Source organism: Leuresthes tenuis, unplaced genomic scaffold (assembly GCF_036924035.1).
Source record: "Leuresthes tenuis unplaced genomic scaffold, fLeuTen1.0.hap1 SCAF_23, whole genome shotgun sequence".
NCBI lineage: Eukaryota > Metazoa > Chordata > Actinopteri > Atheriniformes > Atherinopsidae > Leuresthes > Leuresthes tenuis.
The window spans coordinates 23,656,788-23,672,546 of record NW_027325377.1 but is presented as its reverse complement, the minus strand read 5'-3'; the positions used below and the strand labels follow the sequence as shown (position 1 = coordinate 23,672,546).

General features: G+C 42.4%; 1 protein-coding gene across 2 annotated transcripts; it reads left to right on the top strand.

The window, feature by feature from the left end:
- The first annotated feature begins 2,332 nt into the window (after nucleotides 1–2,332).
- Nucleotides 2,333–8,174, top strand: cdkn1d (cyclin-dependent kinase inhibitor 1D). 2 transcript variants are annotated; one of them, XM_072377052.1, is made up of 3 exons: nucleotides 2,333–2,540; nucleotides 4,779–5,260; nucleotides 5,418–8,174. In XM_072377052.1, the coding sequence occupies exons 1-3, from the start codon at nucleotides 2,530–2,532 to the stop codon at nucleotides 5,474–5,476; spliced, it is 552 nt and encodes a 183-aa protein (XP_072233153.1). In that variant the 5' UTR covers nucleotides 2,333–2,529; the 3' UTR covers nucleotides 5,477–8,174. The 2 variants fall into 2 exon arrangements, with proteins under 2 accessions (XP_072233153.1, XP_072233154.1); XM_072377053.1 differs by lacking the exon at nucleotides 2,333–2,540 and adding an exon at nucleotides 2,738–2,953.
- The last annotated feature ends 7,585 nt before the right edge of the window (nucleotides 8,175–15,759 follow it).

Sequence of the window (15,759 nt, the reverse complement as noted above, 5' to 3'; positions counted from 1 at the left end):
ACTTTTCAGGGTATTAAAAACAGGCTAAATGGTCAATCTAAGACAGATCTACTGTAAGGATTCCAGCTTAGAGGACGCTCCTGTATGAGTTGTATTTAACATGCAAACTGTAAGGTTGTATCACTTTTAGGAGATCTTTGATTTGCACACTTTCACCTCTGCTGATTGGATTTAACCCAGCGGAGAATTGAATAGTGAAAATGTTAAAAAAAAAAAAGACTTCCATCTTTCAGTTTAACCCTCAGACTGTTCAATGAGCTGAGAGGAACTAAAATGTTTGGGCAGTGTATTTAATATAAGAAAGAAAGTAAAAGTACTGCAGTTGTAATGTGGAATATTGGAGCATTTCCTTAATAAATGCATGACTAACTATAATATCTTTGACTCGTCTGTTTCTTTGAGCAATATTATATTAGTTTTAAGAACTTTGTGAAGCCGATATGAAAACTAGTCTTTTCTATGACGCATCACTGCAATAACAGCGCAACACCGCCACTCGGTGGCAACAAAGAGGTACTGCAGGTCAATTTATGTGGGTCATTCATAACAGTTGACCTAGAAAAGTTTCTGGTCTGAACAGGTAACCCTGAGTTTGTTTAATCTGTTTCCTGGTACAGTCTACAGGAATGTTACAGTAAATACAATTTTTTCAAACAGAAAAACAGCTCTGAACCATTTCAGAAATAACTATGGCGACTATTAAAAACTCAAATGAAGGCTAAAAGGCTCAAATATTGTGTATATCCTTTCGTGCATTCTGTTTTCTTCATTCTTCCCTTTTTGTAAGTTATAGAACTTGTTCAATGATCTTCTTTTCTGAACATTTGACTTTGGCACACCCGTTAGAGGAGTCATGATCTATCAGGGTGTGATCAGTGGACACACTTACAGCGCCTCAGAGCAGAAAACATGGTTATTTTTTCATATCTCTGAGATCTAATGATTTAAATCGTCTCGTTTGGCCGAGTACTTGAAAACCCATTTGTTTGTGTGATGGTGAACTAAGAGTGTGGATCTCCTTCCATCAGAATTAGCAAAGTTTGTGCTCAGTATATAAATACGTAATCTAATATCTAATCTATTAATACTGGAGGAGGAGGGAAAAATTCTGATAGGCTGCCATTTATTTGAGCTATTGCTGAGATTATTTTACAGACTTGGACGTGTGGAAAAGTTGTAGGCTTAAAAACGGGAGTCGACCTTTTATTCTTTGGTCTTTTTCTAACTGTGCTGTCATGAACTTTAACATTTAACACGCTAACCGAGGCCCGTAGAGTCTGAGATGTAGCTCTTGGGTCTGGTTTAGTCCATTAAACTGTATCACATTCATCACACAGTCATATTTCAGACAAATAACCAACAAGTAACATGTAGGTTTGTGCGTTTAATCCAGGGAAGTCACTTGTGTTTGACACTATCTGCTGCTCTGATTTAGAAACTAATCTAACCAACAGTCAGAGCGACAGAGCTACTGATCTTAGCCATTTTAACAAAATATACAAACTTATTACTAACTTTTCGCACAGATTCTTAAGAGCGTCTGAAACCTCTGACAGATGTGATCTGCTGATTGGGACGTCCATGAGTAAACAGTCAAACTTGGCAGCATTTGCTGCCGTTCTTTTGTTTATTTTGAGCTTCCTGGAACGTTAGCGAAGCCCCATTTGTGAAAATAGCATCATCCAGTTGAGAAACATGCCATTTTAGTAACATAACTCCTGATCAATCCACTGCTGTTTCCTGGTTTGACATCATTAAGCAGCAGATCTCACAAATCTGTGTCTGCTTTTGGAGTGTTTGAGAGGGTCCAGCCCTTAAATATTGTTGTTCCTGTTTGTGTGTCTCTAAAATCTCTAAATGACCACGCAGCATGCTTGTTGGAACCTTTTTGCTATAAGAATAGGAAACAGGAGGATCTCTTTCTCAGCTGTAGCAGGACAGGGGAACCTACAATTTACAAGTTACTGACAAGTTGCATCTTTGGTCAAATACCATTAGTCTAAACTGCTCTTTTGTTGCTTTAAAACGTTAAAAGAGTCAAAAAATGTTGGCATAAATTAACATATTAAGTGTTGGTGTGTATGAATGTTTTATTACATTACAGTAACACACAGTTAGATTTGTGCTGATCCAGTTTTGTGAGCTAAATTCCTTCCTCCAGTTTAAACTTGTATGCGGATAATTCCAGTAGCTGTACAGTTTCTTCGCCTTTTCACCTCACAGTAAAAGTACACAGTAAAAGTACTCAGCGTCTGCAGGACAAACGGAGCCGACTCCCAGTCACGTTGCAGCTCAACGTGACTTGAGGATGTGGGCTGGGTGCCAAAATAAAACATGATGTAAGTACTACACGAGAATGTGTGTCACATTTGAGAGGAAAGAGGGAAATGGCGGCCAATGCCAAGATATTTGACCTACTTTTATCCACTCTAGAGGGAGAAGTGAGGAAGAAAAGCGCAACAGTGTGAGGCAGAGACCAGTTTGGATCGGAGCTGTGGCGCATTCAAGCAACCGGTGGACTTCTGCCTCATGATAACAGCGTAAGAAACTATTCATTATTTCTGCATGTTTTCGTCAACACTTGAGAATAAAACTCTCAAAACTTTTGCGTGTGCCTGGATGTTTTTCCGTACTTTCGCCGCGTTTGGTACAACTGCGCTCAGGACAAGATGTTGTTCACCTCTGGTCTGCGTGTTTTGATGGGAACCACGTGACCGCCTCCTCCTGTGGGACGTCCCACTTGTCTCCTCAGTCCATCACAAACAAGTCGCAGATAAGGGGACAGACACGACCCACCCGTGGGCAGTGTCTCTGAGAAAACCTTCACTTGGCACTGTGTTTGTCCACGGGACCGTCGCGTACACTTTCCACTCCACGGACTCGTTGAAAAGTTTGTCATTTGTGGACGAAACGTTCGAGACGTCAAAACTCCGCTTTGATACAAACGTCGATGGTAAGAGGGAAAAAATATTATTTTCTACAAGTATTTTATGATTTTCTTTATTTCTTATCGTGCTTTTTATGTAAAAACAACGTTCACGCCACTTTGAGCTGACTTACGGTGAGAAAAACGCTAAATTGAAGCAGTTTTACTGATATTTGACCCTTTTTTTAATTCTAATTTGTCATGGAAACGTTGGCGTGTAGCTATTTGTTGGTATTTGTAGTAGACATCATAAAACCGCTGTTGTGTGTGTAAACTAAGTGTTGACAACTTGCGTTTCTGTGTCGCATCTCATTGACCCACATCCGCAGTGAATGTAACTGCGTCACGAAGCGCTGCAAAACTCCCCGAAGTCGCTCTGCAAAGCTTCAAAAGTGCGATAGCCGTAATTTCACGGCTGTGTGTTGGTGCTGCAGAGGGAAAAGTGGGGCATTAGTGCCGTACTGCAACTTATTGGGGAAAGTTTAAGGATTTAGCCTTTTTTTCCTCTAAGAACCGGGGACACCCACAGTGGAAACCCGACCCGCATACCGCGCCCACTCCTTTCTCTACGCAAATAACTTTTACGCGCAAAGAACAGTGCAGTTTGTATTTAGTTTTCCTTATTTCTCTTATTTCTGATAGAAAACCTGCAAGAAATCCGAAGCTGTGCTGGTTATCTTTGGAGTTAACGGCGTTGAAAAAGTGCGCGCTTACACAACGTTTTTTAACCCCTTGTGTTGGTTGACAGGCAGTATAATTAGTGATTTTGTGAACCTCTCAGCTACGTATTCTACACAGTATGTGTCAAACAACCACGCCACGGGCTTCTTAATGGCGTCAGGCTGATGTTTGGCTGATAAAGTAGCTGGTTGGCGTTTTTAAGAGAAAACTAAAAGTCACAACGTTGAAAAAACTTTTTCCACAGAAAATCACTGAAATCTAATTTAATAAGTCCGTCATACTGACCTAAATGCAGAGGCTTTAAGTCTCCTGAACGTATTTTGGTGAAAGAATGCAAAAACGCACAGATAAAATAATTTTTTATTTAACTTAGCTCAAAACTCGCCTTTTTTATCACTTGGTTGAGTCGACTGGAGTCACTGGCTCTGATCCAGCTGGCCGAACACATGGCGGCAAAGCGGTTTTCTGACTGTACTTGTGCAGATTGTAGGGGAGGTCTCAATGTGTCCTGAAGCAGAGGGAAATGTTGGTGACGCTGTTAAGAGCCGTGACCGAGGTGCAGGATGGTTCTGTAGAGGTGCCATGTGGCTACATTTGGTACTGCTCAACCTAAACTGGGTCAAACTGACAGACAAACCTGAGGCCACAGGGAATGCAGTTGTTCTCCACGTAATGCAGGCTTTTAGCGGGAAACTGGAGGTGGAACTCCATCTAGGAATTCAGCGGTATTCCTCTAATTAACTGGGGCGGATGGGAATGCAGGAAGCATTTCTCACCAGAAGCCCGTATGAGCGTTTTCCTCTCAGTGACCTTTACTGCCAACCTCTGGCTGACAAGCAGCCGAGCAGGTGGAGGATCAGGCTCATTTATGACACGGCGGGGCGCTCAGCGTTGTCTGAGATTTATTTGGTGTAAGTTCAGGTACCTGTTGCCACAGTAATTGCTCAATAGGTTCAGCCACATGTGTGTTTGATCACATAAAGGCGCCCAGAAGGGCAGAAAATGCTTGTGTGTGTGTGGTTGTGGAGAGGGGGGGTGAGGGGTCCATTTACCAGCTCGTATGTGTGTGTGCAGTAAAAACTCAGATCACACCTCATTGAAACTCTACAGGCCCAGCTAAGGGAAAAGAACGTCCACCCTTCTGTCTGACACTCAGCTTGCTCTCCAACAGGGACATAGCGATGGCTTCTACACCATCAGCAGCAGCAGCACCAGATATGACATCAGACTCGGAGCTCTCACGCCTCGGAGGCATTGAGGCTTTGAAGTTGAAGGTGGGCCCGGTACGAAGGAATCTCTTCGGGCCCGTTGACCACCAGCAGCTGCAGCAGGACTTCCAGCGGCTGCTCTGCATGAGCGTGGAGGTGGCCAACAAGCGCTGGAACTTTGACTTCCAGAGCGACACGCCAGGACAGGGCTCCAACGTCGAGTGGGTGGAGCTTAGCTGCCAAGACGTGCCGGCATTTTACCGCAGCTGCATGGTGGGGCGGCCTGAAGCCGGGATGGCAGAGGACACCAGCCGAACGTCGATTTCATCAGGCGAGTGTTCCCCCAGCAGCTCGTGTGGGTCCGGGGACGAGTATCTGGAAGTGACCACAAGGGGGTGCTACCGGCTTCAGCGGCTGGGGAAACGCAGACAGTCCGCCATAACAGGTGAGCTAGTCCTTATTCTGATCTAAGTTAACCATTTATTGGCAGGTGCTTCTCAGAAATTAAACCTCTTTCTGAAGAACTGCTTCAGCGTCTTGACTGAAAATCACAAGACGATACTCTGCACCAGTTTTCATTGCTCTTCTCTTTGCCTCCTCAGATTTTTTCAGAGCGAAGAAGAGGAAGCTATTGCACGACAAAGCATCGTTTCTGCAGTAGAAAAACAGTGGAAGATCACCAAGTGGTCGACAGCCCTCTACACGTCACCTCACGCAGATCTTATGTATATATGGAGCCATTTGAAGGAGACTGTCCTCAAGCTCATACGTGCTTGGGCTTAAAGACTTCTGACTCAACCTGCCTTTAATTTTCAGCACAAAGAAGCTACCTTTTTCCTAGTTAATCAAGCTGAGACGATAGACACTTATTTTTTGGTGGATGAACATATATATATATACTGTACATGCTCTATACGGTTTTACTCAACTTTTGACTATACTGTGAAATCATTTCATATGCACTCTTCAGGATACTAGAACAGAAAAAAGGTCTCTGGTTCAAAGAAGTTAATTATCTTCACAAACATTTCATTGACCTCAGTCCTCGACCCCTTTTTACTCCCTCTTGCTACAAGTCATTAGTGGTTTTTGATCACCAGTTAATACCGCTGGCACCACATCACACGTAGCCTTGAGTTTCATCCTGTGGCTCTGAAAGCTGGAGTTAGAGCAGGGGTCAAAACCTCACCCGGGGTTCAAAATGTAGCAGGGCAACTGTCATTACCTTCAGGTTAAAGGTTATGAAGTAACGTGGCCATGTGATTAAGGCTCCAGTCCTAAGAAATAGGAATAGTGATTCACTGTCTTATCTTTCATGATGCTAAATCCTAAGATAAGAGTAAAACAATAGATGTGTAATGTGAGATAAAGAGTGCCATATTCCCTGAATTTCGCCTTAGACTTTCAGGCCTCATACATACTTCAAACTTGCCCCTTTACTCCTCGTTTCCACGTACTTTTGTGGTCGTATATGATACGTCTGTTAATTTCCGATCTTGGCTAAGGGAAACCGCTAACATTAGCCTCTTCTGTTGCCTAAACGAGGTTTATCAATCTTAAAAATGAAGAACAAAATTATAGTGATGCATTTCCCCACGTTGAACACTAGGGGGAGTCGCCCGATTTTACGGCCCAAACACACTTATTTGGAAATGAGGCGTTCAAGTATCCGTCTGTGCAGAGTAGCACCATCATAAGACAGCAAATTAATGTAGAAATTACTACATTGTATTCTCCTTTTGCTTTGTATTATTTGCATAATGAGGTTTTAAAAGTATTTTTGGTAACAGACCAAAACATATACGCGGCAGTATGTTTTAGTCAGCTTTACGCTTTTTGAATGTAGCATTTCCCATTTGTGTTCATGTGATGTCCGACTTGTAGGCTTTCAGTTGCTTCTTTCAAGGGAGTTTTGTGTTTTATGGTTGTGTTGATGACTCAGATATTTTAGTTCCACTCTTTTATCAGTTAAGTTTTGATATGAAGAGTGTAGCCGCGTCACACTTTCTGTCGCTCTCATGGGATGTTTTTCATCTGTTTTAAAGGTTGTGGCAGCTGAGGCAGTTAAACCAAAGCATTTGCTTTGTCATTTTATCAGGAAAACGTGTTTTTTTTTTTTAAAACGGCTCATTGTTGAGTGATTAGGGCCAAAGGAGCCTGTCAAGATCTTCAAACATGTCATGAGCACTTTAAAACGTCAAATTCAGTTAAGTTTGCCTCCTTTTTTGTGATTTGAACTGCACAATCCTCACATTTTTTTTACTTCTACATCTAATCTGCATACATTTTCTGTTAGATTTCTGTATATGTAAGTAGCCTTAGGCTGGAGTCATCCGCTCTTACTACCTCATCATGTTAGTTAGTTACACATTTATGAAATAGGAATTAAAAACTGCTCAGGTTGTCTAGAAGCAGGACAGTGAGACAGTGAGACACATTCTGCTTGGTAAAACATCAGGTAAAAGAGTCAGTGTGTCAGAATGGGGCCCCTCTGCACACAGAGGAAACTCTGATCCCTTGAGAGGAGGGTGGGGTAAGTGGGTTTGATGGGCAGACAGCTTTTTTTGTCTCGCTCTCTCATTGCCTCACTTTATTGTGACAACTTTCCCAGAGCAGAGGGACAGCGTTGGGGGGGGTGGACAAGGAGAAGCATCATGAGAAAACTTCTCGGTCTACTCTTCTCGATTAAAAGTGGCCTGAAAGCCACATGCGCTTTTGTCTGGCGACTTTAAACTCTCTCGTTTAAAACCAGGTTTGGTTGTATATTTCACAGATTGTGTAAGTGTGAGAGAGTGTGCTTTATTAACTTATTCCCAGGTTTTGTCTTTTGTTTTTAAAGGGAAATTATCATAAATTCCCCATTTTTCATTAAGACTAATTGTATTATTTCTGAAACTATATCTTTGCACTACTTTAAACCTTGTTTGCAAAAGAAAAATAAAAAAAAACAGTCCTCTTTTGAAACTGAAACATGCGATTTCTCTGAGTTTTGCATTTGGTATCTTTCAGTTTCATGTGCCCTCAGTCCACTGGGAGGACATCTGAGATAAAACTCAAGTGTAACAACAAATGTTAGTGTCTCACTGTTCTCAAGCAAACTTTGCTAATTCACATGTCGCAGCTATAACAAAGTATGGAGTTATTTACTTTGTATATGCATGAATGTAAGATAATACTTATGGTGTTATTGTAATTTGATACTGGTTTATGTATCCTTGTAACGTGCCAGAAGTGTAACAGATGCATGAGATCATATTCTAATTCCATTGCTGGGTTGTTGGTACAGTGTTGCCTCTCTTTTTTTAAAGTGTGCTCAAATGAATAAAATGCTCACAAATTATCTTGATCTAAACCAAAAATGACCGGTCTGGAGTTTTATTTTTCTGCACTTTCAAGAACCAAAAATAAGTGGATAATAGGTGGAAGTGAAGCTTTAGCTCTCTGACACTAAAGTGGATGTTCTATGTGTCATTTGCAGTATTAGTGAAGCGTTGAAGTCGGTTTTCACCCAGAACAACCTTCAAAAGACGTGCAAAGTGGAGCTTTATTCCATTTTGTAGATCCATTTAGAAAAGACGATAATACAGACTCCAAAATACAAATGTTTGGCTCATATCAAAGGTAATGATTTTATATCGCTGTTTCTTCTTATGTGAAAGGAAGAAATTATCCAAAAGCATGGAGCAATATAGACGAGCTGCTCAAATGAAAATGACAAAAATAGCTGGATTTGTAGTGTTCGCCCACCTTGATTATTCATGCCATTAAGTTTCCTGTGCTGGCATTTAAAGCCCCCACAGGTTCACGGTTAATTTTACCAGTAAACAGAAGGAAAAACAGCATAAATCACATCAAGATAAGAACAGAAAGTGAGTCAATTGTGAGTAAAGACACTAAAAGTTAACTATTCCTGTGAAAAGGGAAAGATGACCTCATCACGAGAAGATTTTCCACATCATTTCTGACCCTGATCACAAAAGACAGCACAAAACCTCTTAAAACTAGAGGACAAAGGGGACGTTTTATGAAAAAAGCACATATTAGGGTGTCTGAAGTCACCAGCAAGTGAAAAACTCCCACCCATCGTGTTCATTTCTAAGCCTCACAACCCCTGAACCTGCTGAACTGGTGAAGGTTGCTCTGTTCTGCTGTCAGCTGTACGGAGGAGCATGCATCTTACATTTCCCACCAGCCTCAGAGGATGTGGGGGCACAGGGGTGTCGGGGTAGCTTCTGAGTAGCTGCTGGCCTCACCAGCAGGGCTGGATGAGCACTTGCTCAGATGTAAACAGGGCTACTCTCCAGAGTCTTTGTTTTCTTCTTCAGTCACATGCAATTCTATGTTCTGGGTTTGTTTTTTTGCGGAGCTAAAGTAATCCAACAGCCGTGTTGTGCCTCACCTCCCTGACGCCGCACTAATTTGTGTGTAAGTTGTCTTTGCACACTGTCGTATATTAGACTAGACTGTATGATGCCTCTGTTGTTTCAGCTCTCTGACCTGTATACAGTCAGCTTGCTGTTCCACATAAACTCCTAATCCTCTTGTTTTCTACAGTGTTACATATGTTTTGGTGCACGGCCCCCTCCCTCCCGCTCCCATCCCTAATCCTGCACTGTATGTTTCATTTGTAAATGCAGCCATTAAGCCCATTGTCTTCTCACCACGGTCAGTGCCCGCTGAATGCATCACCAGTCTAATAAAACAACAGTCACACTGTAAGATGCGACCTGAGACTTAGAGGACCGGCTACTGTCAAATCTTCCTTCATTAAAATCTGCCAAAGAGAACCGTAAAGTTTTATTCAATTGATATTTCTTCAGTTAAAATGATGATATTGCACACATGCACCAGGACAGAACACAGTCAACTGCCTATTTTTGTGATATGTTCACATTAAAAAGCTGTTTGGTTTCACTCCGGATGAGAATTTCAGAAAGCAAAAGGTCAGAGGTCAATATCCTCACAACAATCTGAGAATTTGGTGCTTTGGCAAAACCCCAAGAGAACGTACGCCACGTACTTTATGTCTCAGCAGGAAGTTTTTCTGCTGAAGAGGAAGCAGAGATGAAGAGAAGAACAAAAGAAGAAAGAAAGAAACAGAACAGAACAGAACAGAGGAAGTTGTTGGTTCCCAGGTGCACTGCGGGGGTTTCCATGTCCCACCACAGACAGGAGGTTGTTTACACCAGACATTACTTCCTGACATACCACAACAAAATGCAAACAATGCGAGTGAAGAAGCGCGGATGGAGCTCATTATAACAGTTCATCTAACATCATTTGACTGACTTTCAGCCACACATGGCTGTTGCCGCTCTGAGCCAGTTTGGCTTCTCCAGCTGAGAGATATGTTGGCTTATGAAGGCTCTTTGGGCAGGATTGCTGTTCCCCTCTGTTGCCTGAATTATTTACTGGGTCCAGCCACACGTTTATCCAGCAGACGACCGGCTGGACCCAAGTTAGAAGCCAGAAGTTACAGGATCTAAAAGTTTTAACATCAGCTTGCATGTTTTTCATAGGAGCTGCATGAGAAAGTGGGAGGGATTCCACGGGAGCGTTTGCCCAGCTGTGGAGGCCACAGGTGGGGCTGTGCGTGAGGGTGGAGGAGTGAGCTCTGATTTAATTTGTGTGTGAACTTCCTCTGGGTCTGTGGAACCAGGGGGCACAGGGGGAGTGAAGCAGCTCACTGGCAGCTGGTTATTATAGAGGGTTCGTTGAGAGGAGATCGAGGCTGGATGGGTTGAATATGAAACTGTGTTGATTTTGGGAGGAGGGGGGGGGTCCTCAGGGCCTGGCCTTGGGGGTACGAGTGTAACATGCAGTTTGAGGGACTCTCAGATTTATTTTCTTTGAGTGGTGGTGTCCTGCATATGTTGCCCTCGTGCGTTTGCCTCCTGTTAAGAACAGTCTGTGCTCTAAGCTGATACCATCGAGCTCACTGGAACATTGTTTTTGCAGAGTGTGATTGTGGGCGTGGGGAAAAGGAGGGGGGGTGAAGAGGAGGAGGAGGCTGCGGGTGTAAATCGATCCATTGTTTTCGTGCCTGCGTATGTGTCTGAGAGGCACTTGTTTTGGTCTGAATGAGGCACCTTTCAGAAAAGTTCAGTATATGTATATAAAAAAAAGTCAATATGAGGCAAAAACAGAGCAAAAAGTCGTCAATAATCTTATTTTCAATCAAACAGCTGCTGTGTTGATTGCAACAAACTTCTCTGAGAAAAGCGTGAATAACTTTTGCTTCTTCTCCGAACAGCTGAGGTGAAAAGGTGACGCACTCCAGCTGATGTGGTTTTACCCTTATCTTCATCAGGGGAACATCTGGTTTCCATCTGGTCGTGTTATGTTGAGCTGTGCGTGAGCGGGACAATATGCGAGGGAAACAAAGAGGAGGAGAGGCCAGGGAGAGTTTGGATGTGCTGATTGAATAGCGAATGAATGACAGATTACTGTGCTGAAATGAGGGAGAACTGTGTGTGTGTGCGTGATCATGTGACCTGTCATCCAACCAAGAATCTTTGAAACAACAACCAGTTTAACACCAGGCAGCAGTGTCAGTTTGACCCTGATGGAAACCTCTTTGGCCCAGTTTGTCTATATCTTAATAAATTACTACAGAATAATGAGCCAGATCTTCGAAAGCAAAAGAAAGGTGAGACACGCATGACAGAGGAGGAACAGGAGGCCCCTGCCTCTGGAGGGGAGTCCTTGTTGGGGCCACATGGTATCAGTGGTAACTGGGCCAGCTGGCCTGAGGTGCAGTTCTGCAGCGGTGTGCTTTAACTGAAAAGAAAGAAAGAATCTGTTAGAGATGAAAGAAAAAGGATATGAAGAGACCCGCCTTGCTCCTTTTATGTCATAATGTGGCTTCTTTAAAAGAACTAGAGCTTAAATCTGTTACAAATTAAGGAAAAACGTCCCAAATCATTGGTTGTAGCTTTGGAACTTTGACCGTTTTTCTTCACATAGATTTTAGCAATGAAAGAAAACAAGATTTAGACTGTTTTTTTGCAAACTATCTGCTGCTAACTGATGTTGGAGAATGGCAACATACCTGCAGAATGTGGTTTAGCACTGGTACGCCTCCCCAAACGGCATCATCATGATGGCAACATGGTTCCAACACCTGCAAATATACTGTTTAGTATTAACGGTGCATTCAATGCCACGAGCACTCACACATGCCATGAGTGCTGATGACGAAACAGACACCAGTTTGCACAACAAATTAGTTATTTTTTTAGCGTTTTTGAGGTCTTTAATCGTGCAGGAAGCTCCAATACAAAGGCAAAACAAGGAGAGTTTCATCAACTGACAAAAGAGCTGCAGATTTATCCTGATCAGCTGTACTTCAGGATGTCAGTGGTCCAGTTTGACACTCAGACACCAGTCGTGTCCCCATTCAAAATGATGAAGAATACGTCACACGTGTGAATCTGGCCTTAAAGACCTGTTACCATTGAACTGATTAGCCGCGAGAAGTTGCACTGGGTGCTTTTAGTGCATCATAGCATCTTAAAAGTCATTGTTTTCTCAGTAAATATCCAAGAAGCTTCTGTCAAGCTTGCAAAAACCCAACATTTATTTTTCTGGGCCAGGGACCATTGCTGTAGATGCTTTTAAACACAAAATACTCAAGGACTCAGGTTGAATAGCATGATAGTTATGATGTGGAACGTCTTTATTCTACTGCACTGTGACTCTCCAGCTCTGTTTTGCAGTGCTAAATGGAGAATTGTCATCTATGTATACCACCTCAGCTGTTATTTTCAGTCCTAGCAGCTATAAAAGTATCCGTTAAGGCAGTCGTGACGCTCAGGAAGCAAAAACGTGTGTGTGAAAAGTGTTGGGGAGTGAAACAGGAAGCAACTGGGGGTCCACTCTTAGCCGCAAAGTAGTAGTACAAACCAGAAAGAGTCGATGCAGAGCAAAAGTATCGTACTGCAGCGTGTGCATGTGTGTGTAAACCCTGCGAGTGTATGTGGTTTGTCAGAATAATTTTACTCTATGTGTGTGACAGTGTGGTAACTTCCTTCTCGGGGGGCCCTCGATGGAAACTCATGATTTTGAATGTTGCACTTCCACAATAACAACAAAAAGAGCGAGTGAGACTTTCCTTTAAGTGGGCAAGCACCTGTAAAGAAGTTAGATAAATTATCAGCATAAAAACGGTTTTATTATCATCTTAAACATCTCTTATCTTTGTGTTTCCTCCTAGTAAAAGAGTTCTAATTGGTTCCAGTCAGCTCAAATATTCACTCATAGAGCTTTAGGCTTCAATTTGGTGAGAACCACATGTCAAAATGTAACTAAGAGTCATGGGTGCCTGCAGGCTTCATCTCAGGGATGCTGAATACACAGCCATTCCTCTGGAGCAGCGTAACTACCTGTTTTGATCTGATCTGAGAGCTGCTTTAAGGCCCAAAGACTGAATGGCTCCAGCTTATGACCCATGAAAGGAAATTCTTAGAGAAAAACATACATTATTTACAGTGTTTTATCATAAAATGACCTTCAGAACTGTTTATATGGTCATAATTCTAGAGATATAGGTTATAGGTTCTTCCTTATATAAGAACACTGATTGGAATGCTGGAACATATGGCGCAGACCGGTTTAAAATAGCTGACATACTTTCAGGAAAAGGGTTGGCTTCTACATATGTTGCGCCATCTGGTGTCTTGCAAACAGCCTCGCACTCGTTATGAGAAAATACAAAATGTCAGCGACCCCAACTCCACCAGGCGATGTGGACTTACAGCTCCCTCTGCTGGTGATCAAGCAGGGCTGCAGCAAAGAAATATTTCTTCCCGCACATTGAGGATGTAGTTGTTTTTAAAGTGCACTGTAAGTTGCTAATGTTGTGGGTGGGATCCCTGGGAGGGCCCCACGTTAACGGTGGCAAACTGGGAGGCGCATTAACATATGTGTTGTCAGGAGAAACAGGCTCGGCCGCGCCCTTTGTATAATCAAAACACGGTATTTAATGTGTTCTTAGTCCACCTCTGAGAGCTTGAAAAGAGCTCTCTCGCAGTTTAACCCCTGTTAGCGTTTAGGTCTTCCAAGGGAAGGAAAAATGGTTGAGGCCCAAATTTGAGTTTCTTGAATTTGGATTTTTGTGTGTGTCCTCACTGTTAAAAACTCCTGGAATTAATTTACCTGATTAACACCTGCCAAGCTTTACTTCTCAGTTAAAGCTATAAACAGGTATAAAGCTGACACACCATGCAGCTCATTTAACCGTTTTCACACTCAAACTCAGCAGTATTTAATGATTTCGATCCATATTTCAGCAAACCTTTTCCACAGAATTATAATTCAAGGTCAAAGCAAAGGGTGTTGAATAAAACTAGAATTAAAATAAAAATATAAAACATATCTTCACGAATGTCAAGCTACCGTAAGGGAAACTGGTCTTCAGGGGAATGTTGCAGCTCTATATCTGGAAAAAAGTGACACAAATGCAGCAATAAAATGCAAATGAGTAAAGTATCTACTTGAATAATTATATGCTGTTCCCCTTTTAAAACTCACGAAGCAATGCTGAACAACTTCTCCTGAAGTTAAAGATTTGTTTGCTTACATGAATTGTTGTACAACTAATAAATTAGGAGTTTGAAACCGGCCTGTGCACCATGGCTGGTTATTAAATGGGTCACCAGAGAGTCAGACCCCATGAGTGTCAGCTGCAAAAGGCCACTGAACAATTGATTAAAAAAGAAAAATGACACACAAAATTACTTAAACGACTCGAAGGGTTTCTAGAGAGGTAGAAAATGTATGGAAAAAAGTGTTGAAAACACACAAAGGGACACAGGACTATAGACAGAGAAAAGAAGAGACACAAAGTGACCCAAAGAGATGCAAAAATAACCCCAAAATGACCACAATGGGACACAATCATGCAGAATTACTATAAAACTGACACATAAATGGCCATGAAATGACCAGAAACACTCAAAACCATCACAAAGACACAAAACAATGTCAAAGTTCTGCAAAAAGTAAGTCAAATGACAGGAAAGGCAAACAGGACAAGAACATAAGATGACCTTGAAGATATGAAACGACTTTAAAGATGTAAGGCATTAAAAAGAAGGATTTAAATGACTATGATGCTCCTCAGTGGGTCGTCATCTATACATCTGTGTGTATTTACTGTAGATTACTTTAGGTTGGCAGCCAGTTGTTAAAACTGAGCAAATTCATCTCTAATATCAGTCTCTACAGTATACTGAATATTGTTTATTATACTTAAATTACTGTTGAAGTCATTTTAGACTTGAGTACTTCTACTTCTGCACCCGTGAAGTCACATTCAGCAATATTAGATTTTTCTTTTCTGTGGAGAAGCTGCCATGTTGTTCCCTCATATGTCCCAAACTGTGAGTCTCCATCCATCTCTTTGACAGTAGGAGCCAATTTAGCCCTGATGAAAAACATGTGTCATTGATTTTCTGTTCCGCCTTTGACCTGCTGAACAGCTGACCGCTGACAGCAAAGATTTAATATCACTGCGCTCAGACAGAAGTCCCCGTCACTCCCATTCCCGCCCTGAAAACTGATAAAATAGCGATGGGTGTTTGTGTTAACTGCTGTGTTCTGCGCCTCCGGGTTATGTCACATTCCAGGAACGTGTCGGGACAGACTTCTCACCTGAAACGAAGAGAAAAATAATTGCACGCACTGTCTTTTCACGCGGCAGCACCAGTGCAGGAATGTCATGTCCCTGCTCCCGTTCAGGGATGACATTATTCTTGGAAAACGCTGTTCGAACCTGAGGCCCGTTTTCCACCTGAATCCTGACGCTGAGGTTCGGTGTGATCACACCTGCATCCTCTCCTGAAATCTCCCATCCACACCTTCTTTTCACATATTTCCTGCTGTGCCTCTCACTCGTGCCCTTTCTGTTGTATTTGAGCCGGCGCTGCCGGTCCGGCCATCTCT